The following is a 6,819-nucleotide window of genomic DNA, read 5'->3' as shown; positions in this document are numbered from 1 at the left end:
AAAAAAAAAAGGCCACACTGAACACAAACGCAGCTGGAGAACTGACTTTCGTTGCGTGTCATCTGGCGTCTCGTTTGTCAGTTTGGGTATGAGCTTCGGGTTGCGCAGCTGTTGAGTTCGGGACGGCCGAGACACATATGGTCGGGCCGTAGCCGACTCCTTGCACTCATAAGAGTAATGACGTTTATAAGAGTCAGTTCAACGTTTGCGACGTATGGTTTGCTTGTAGACTTATCTCTTTTAAGACACTTTTGGCATTGGACGTTTGCTGGAGTGGATTGGCGAGGTCCGCCACGGCCTCTATAGGAGTGCATTGGCTGAGTCCGCTGCTTGAGCGAAGGGATCACCGCAATAAAATTTGGCTGTCGCTAAGCTGGCGTTCTGAATCAGACTCTTGTCGGAATTGCACTGTTGTCTAACTCTGGATTGCGGTCCGTTGAACAACGAGATGATGTTGACCAGATTCCTCTTCCGTTTTCTAGGTTGCTGAGAACGCGAGATTGCAACGATGATGTTTAATATGAGCGACAGATGCTTTGGAGTTTCGCCGCTGTCAGCTGAAGGACGTTTATAATTGGGTCTGTCCGAACGAGTTTGGCTACAGCAGCAGAGTGATGAGGTTTGGCTCCCAGGACAGGCAGCATCGATGCAAGTCGGACGCTTATGTAAGACTTTGTGAGGCAGGGGCATTTTTTGTAAGTAAGGCAGTCTAAGCTAATAAATAGGTAGATAAAAGTGACCGGAAACCCTGCACCAGCCACAAACCTCGGGTTTCCGTCAGGAATCTGCCGGCACTAAGCCACTCTCGGTACAGCCTGTGGTCTTTTTGTCTCTCACCCCAATCTACCCTACCCAAGCCCGATACCTGCTTGATGCTCATCAGAATCCCCGGATCTTAATCACCACCCGACTCTTCAGCCTGACGTCCCACACGACGTTGCGGAGGGGATGGCAGCCGTCTGACACCATCTTTTACCGACTTGAGACCGCCGTTCGCTCGACTGAGAGTTGCCAGTACTTTAGCTTCTTACTCCTCCACCACGCCTCTGCGACCGGAGAGAGCAACCGAAAGAGAGAGAGAGAGAGAGAGAAGGCGACGGCCTGACGCAACACGAGTGAAAGATTGAGACATACTGTTGTTGTCAGACTACGGATTTCAATACCTTGCTTGCACTGGGCGAGAGAGTGAGTGCGTTAGTGAGCTGATCTGGCGAAACAAGTTACCGAGGTGAGTGAGCCTGAAGCTGAGAAGTTGTCGGTTTTGTTCTCCAGTTTCCCCATCCTCTTTTTCCCTTTTCAGCGCAATCCAAAAAACCCACACCAAAGCTCTGCCAATTCCCTCCCACTACCTTACCTTAAACCATCGTCTGTACCACACCACACCACACCCCTCTCCCCCAAGCCCGTGACGGACTACCTATACCCCTCGAAGGTCGCCAAAAATTTCACATCGCCTCGCCTCATCTGTTGCGCGCCTATCTACCAACTCCCCACAACCAAGTCCTACCCACAACCACTAACGGACGGTCACTCAGGCGCAGACCGATTTCGAAGCATCGGACGACTCCCATTTCTCCCCTGCAACGAGAAACCGGGGCCATCATCCATCCAACATTCGGGAATACAACAGCTACGATGACGAGCTTGTCCCGACGATGATCCACGGTATTTATTCCTCTGCAGGCTCGCCTTGATCCAGTTTGTTCTCTGTTTTCGGACATCGTCTTTAATCCTTTTCGACCCGGATTTTTCGTCTCGTCGCGCGCCCATCATTCTACCCGCGCGAAGCTACTCTACTGGACGACTTTCATTTCCATCTCACTGCCCACGGCTGAAGTTGAGCCATCCTCCGATCCTCTGCTCCGGCTATGGCTACAGCCCAGATGTTGTCTGACATTCCCAAGCCGTCTTTCGCAAAGGTGCGATTTACTTCTGAGCTTCCACTAGTTCTCAGAGCTCAGTAGTTGCCCAGTGATGAATGCTGACAATCTGTGCGCTATTCCAGGTCGCTGCATCGGCATCAAAAGTTACCCAACCTGTCACTACCGTGAGACCTGTTGCTGCGCCAGCTCAAGACCGTCCAAATCAAGCTTCTACTGCCGGCGGTCCCTCTATACCCGCGTCCGTCACTACAGACGGAGTTGACACCCGCCCATCCGCGATCATGAACACCACGAAATCTGCACCGACTGCCGCTAAGCGCGAGCCTACCCTACCAAAGAAGCCCGATGCGACCGACGCCGTGTTGGATGGATTGAAGGATTTGAACATTGGACAACCGACACCGAGCCTGGTCGTGAATGGAACAGGCTCTTCCTTTGCTGAACGATCAAAATCCATAACCAAGGATGGGTCAGACGATTCCCAGAGAGCTGACTCCAGCTCGGAGCTCGGTACCAAGCCTCCCAGCCTGGACGGAAAGAGTATCACATCGGGAACGACCTTTGCGCTCGACGAGAAGGAATCATTGCGGCCGGATGACAGCGCCAGCGTGAAAGCCGCCGCTGCTGAGGATGACGATTCCTTCTCATTCCGAGGGCCGAATCTACCAAACTCTAGAATGGGTTCTGATATTGCGGCGCGTGCGAGGGGCATCATCCAGCTTGGCGACATGCCAGACCGCCGCCTCGCCCAACCCATCTCCGGATCCTTAAGCCAAGGCATGATCACACCGCAGAGTGCTTCGTCAGATCAACCACAGATGCCCATTCCTAACGCATTGTCCGCTAATCTCCCCGATTCCGCCAATCTCTTGAATACCATTTACGGACAGGCACCTGATGAGAAGCTCTTGGAGGCCATGGCTTCCCCAAAGGATCGGCTGTTTCTGTTGCGGCTGGAGGCCGAATTGATCAAATTTGTTCAGAATTCCAAGTGAGTACCGTCAAAATGGATTAGTCTGCAGTCATTGACAACGATACCAGAGACCCATACATGGACTTTCCACCTTCGAATTCCTTTTGTAGGATGCTCACACACAAGCTGGCCGATTATTATCGGATGACGCATCAATATGAAGCTCGTGTGGGATCTGTCCGAATCTTCAGAACCCCCTACGCCAGAGTACCTGAATCGCTCGCTAGTATAGCTGCTCCGGAAACCAATGCCGAGACGACCCCTCCTCCGCCTGCAGTCTTGCCACGGAAGATCATGCGACGTGGGGAGGATGGGGAATTCGGGAGCAATAGCGCTTCTCCATCTAAGCCCACGTCGGAGACCGGCAGCGACTCTAAGGATAAGTCTGCCGCGGCAAATCAGAAGTATTTTACCCCCTTTTCTTTGTATGATTGAAAGTTGCTGATCTATTTAGGTTGTCGAGAGAACAGCGCGAAGAGGCATACAAGCAGGCTCGAGAGAGGATATTCGGCAACTCTGAGAAGACTGGCGAGTCCACACCTGGTATGTGTGATCATCAAAATTTCCTCGGACCGCCACTGACTACTTTCCAAGATAATGAGATTGAAAATGGTGTTTCACGTGCCAGCTCCGTATCTGCGAGGGACAAGCCTGGTACCAGCAAACGGGGTAAGACAGGGAAACAGAGACGGGATGATTCAGACAGCTTCGACTCCAGGCACAACTACACTCCTTACTGGGGCCCGCAGCAGCAGACTTGGATGCCGCAACCCCAGTACGTCCCTGTGTCCAATCAGTATGGTGCGCCAGTCCAGCAGCCGTATCCCAATCAGATACCCGCAGCCCCTTACAACACTACCCCGACGCAAACATTTGCTCCTATGATGCCCAACACCGGCTACAACGCGGCTTATCCTAACATGACACCGGTAAGTCAACAGTTGCGTCCTCGACTTCATCAGACTAATCGGAACTAGTACCCGCCTCCGGCAAACCAGGCCCAGTTTCAACCACCTCCGAATGCAAGGAGCTACGTTGGTCCAGGCCCTACTCCTCCACAACAAGGTTGGCAACCAGGGTTCGGACCGGCACCGATGCCGATGACTCCGCCTTCCGCGGCCAACGCAACCGCTTACACGCCTCGGGGCATGTCGGCGCCGCCCAGTCAAAGCACGGTTCCGTACATGTATGGGCAGTTACCGACCAATATAAATCCCAACGACCCCAAGAGCCAGCATCCCATTCCCGGCAGTTACAATCGCCACGCCTTCAATCCCAAGACGCAGTCATTCGTTCCTGGAGGTGGCATGTCTCCAATGCAGCCACCACAGCCGCCTTTCAGTGCGCCTGGATCTCACCATGGTAGCCCCCAGATCGGCTCACCTCACTTGGCATACGCCGGCTACCAACAGCAAGGACCACCAGCACCTTACGGTTATGCCATGGCGAGGCAAGGATCGAACAACTCGATTCCTTCATACCACCCGCCACCGCCTCAGCACCCCCATCACCTGAATCCTATGCCTCAAGCACCGGTTCACCACATCCCCCAACCCCCCCCTCAACATATTTCCCAAAACCCTTCCCCCCTTATTCCCAATAAACCCGCCATTCCTCAGGGTCCGGCCGGACAGACGTTCAGCCACCTGCCACACTACGGCAACCCTGCTACTTTGCCGCAAAAGCCAAACATGGGTATTTAGGTACGCGCTTGATGTTGCTGGACGGTCCATGGCAGAATGAACGGCGTACAGGGGTTTAAAGGTACAGCATATTGGCGTTCACACGGAGGGATAGGATGGCATCAGATCATGTAGGCTATTGCATGCTAGAACACTTACGCGTCTTAATTGTCACTCGAACTTTCTTGAAGATCATACAGCTCCTGGATAAACTCATGTCTGAACAATATGCATGAAAGCGTGAATAATCATCATTGCAACTGCCTAGCGCATTCTACCCTAGGCTGTCTAATTCTGCCACTGCCAAAACGCCATGATGGTTTTATCAAGTGTGGATTCCTCATGATGCCATGCTTGCTAACCTTGCGGCAGAAAATCCCAGCATCGCGTGCTAGCTTATACTGGTCTCTTTCAACCTCTCGACCTCTTCTTCCTTTTTGGGGGTTTAGGTTTGGGGTGGGGGGGGCCTTGTTCAATTCTCTCGTTGCCATGACTTTGCATGCAAGGGGAGAATTACTCTTTTTTTCAACAAACAGATTAGCTGCCCTTTCTTTACTCAGTGGGTTCCCTCGGCTCGCGGGGCTCGCGGGGTTCCCTAGGCTCTCCCCTCTGGCCGCCGCCACGGCCACCGCCGCGTCCACCACGCTTACCACCACGCTGACCCCGCTGCTCGCCCTTCTCGCCGCCCTCGGTCGTCTTGCCCTCGCCGTCCTTCTCGCCGCCGGTGAGATTGGCAACAGCCAGCCGTTGCGACAGGTCGATCTGGGTGCGGATGGTGTTGGCCAGGTAGGAGACCATGAGGACGTCCTGGATGTGGTTGTTGAAGTCGTGCTCGATCTGCTCGGGGTCGACCTTGGGCGCGAGGGAGAGGGCGTTCATGAGGTACTGGCCGAGGGCCTGGTTGGGCTCCTCATCCTCGTCGAGGATGCCGTTGACCCAGTCGCTGACGCGCTCGATGAGGTTGGCGCCAGACTCGATGGAGCGGGCGAGACCCTCAATGTCGGAGACGACAGGGGCGATACGGTCCTCGGTGTCCTTGGCCATGGAGATGGCCTCGAGGGCGCTACGCTCGGCGTCACCGTACATGAGCTTGTGGGGGACCTGGATGAACAGGCAGCTCTCGGCGGCACGCTCGGCGTTGACGGCGACGGGAGCGGAGATGTAGCATCGGGCCTCGATGTCGGAGGTCGGGTCGGTGCTGATGGTGAGGTGGACGGCTGGGTGGGGGAAGGTGCCGGTCTCGGGGGAGGCGAAGAAGTTCTGGATCAGGGCGGAGAAGGAGTTGAGCTCGTGGGTGGTGGTGTACCAGCCCAACAGGGACTCGCGCGGGTTGGCCTTGAGGGTGAGGGCGAGCATGTTCTTCTGGTAGTCGACATCCACCTCGACCTGGTCCTCATTCTCGGTGTGGGGGATGGCGAAGCAGGAGCGCACTTCGACCTCGGTGCCATCTTCGGAGCGGACACCAACGAGGGCGCCGATAACGCGGGTTGATTGCGTATCGCGGATGTCTCTTCGCACGGCATGGTCGAGAATGGAGAGGATGGCCTGAAAAGAGGAGGTGGGGTTAGCGACGAGTAGTTGGGTTCCCCATGGGGGAGTTGTATTGATGATGGATGTGTGTATATGTCATGACTTGAAGAAGATCTATGACATGTCTCGAGTATGATATCAGGTCCTGCAGCGTAGCAAGAGGTGCCGTACCTGGGGTTGGATGTTGACGGTGAGCGGGGCAATGTTGCCTGGGATGCCAATCGTGGCCGGCGCGATGGGCCGCGAGAGGTGGAGGAACTTCTCAGTTTCGGCGACAGCCATGCTGGGCAGGTTGGTTCTCGGTCGTCGACGTCCTTTCGGGGGGAGAGACCTGCGGTTGAGGAGATATCGAGGAAAGGAGGGAGGGGGAGGGCGGATTTCGGGTGGTGGTGATGCGCGGGCCAAAAATTGAAGAGTGGGTTTGGGTCTCGGTCGGAGCGTTTTTCGCGATAGGTCGCTTCAAAAAATCGACGAACTCTTTCGCTTTCTCCTAGTGGGCGGTTTGCCGATTTTGCGATTTGTGGTTGGCCCCGACCGGGTTGTGCGCGCTAAGATAAGACCAGATAACAAATTTTGTGGCGTAGTTGCCCCGCTGTGGCTGGTGACTAGTGTGGGATTTTCTGCTCGACTTCAACATAGGGGTAAACTCTGCTCCTCCAAGTCCGGCAGGTAGGTTTTTTCTGTCTGCGAAGGGCCCGCGACCCCGTGGGGTGCGAAGATTGATGCCTCCAGAGCGTCCGTTGCGCAATTG

The 6,819-nt window shown here is 54.8% G+C and overlaps 3 protein-coding genes across 3 annotated transcripts; 1 reads left to right on the top strand and 2 right to left on the bottom strand.

The window, feature by feature from the left end:
- Positions 1 to 77: 77 nt before the first annotated feature.
- CORC01_14446 (uncharacterized protein) lies at positions 78 to 314 on the bottom strand (the record flags this gene model as incomplete). The annotated part of the gene is made up of 1 exon (XM_022626057.1): positions 78 to 314. One exon carries the CDS (start codon positions 312 to 314, stop codon positions 78 to 80), a length of 237 nt encoding a protein of 78 aa, XP_022467436.1.
- Positions 315 to 1,868: 1,554 nt separating this feature from the next.
- CORC01_14445 (R3H domain-containing protein) lies at positions 1,869 to 4,559 on the top strand (the record flags this gene model as incomplete). The annotated part of the gene is made up of 6 exons (XM_022626056.1): positions 1,869 to 1,919; positions 2,006 to 2,874; positions 2,925 to 3,260; positions 3,311 to 3,399; positions 3,451 to 3,785; positions 3,834 to 4,559. 6 exons carry the CDS (start codon positions 1,869 to 1,871, stop codon positions 4,557 to 4,559), a joined length of 2,406 nt encoding a protein of 801 aa, XP_022467435.1.
- Positions 4,560 to 5,090: 531 nt separating this feature from the next.
- CORC01_14444 (Mov34/MPN/PAD-1 family protein) lies at positions 5,091 to 6,350 on the bottom strand (the record flags this gene model as incomplete). Its single annotated transcript, XM_022626055.1, has 2 exons — positions 5,091 to 6,083; positions 6,240 to 6,350. The coding sequence occupies 2 exons, from the start codon at positions 6,348 to 6,350 to the stop codon at positions 5,091 to 5,093; spliced, it is 1,104 nt and encodes a 367-aa protein (XP_022467434.1).
- Positions 6,351 to 6,819: the final 469 nt, after the last annotated feature.

Source organism: Colletotrichum orchidophilum (genome assembly GCF_001831195.1).
Source record: "Colletotrichum orchidophilum strain IMI 309357 chromosome Unknown Scaffold_296.1, whole genome shotgun sequence".
NCBI lineage: Eukaryota > Fungi > Ascomycota > Sordariomycetes > Glomerellales > Glomerellaceae > Colletotrichum > Colletotrichum orchidophilum.
Note: the sequence above shows the minus strand (reverse complement) of the source record. Positions and strands in the feature narration are given on the sequence as shown.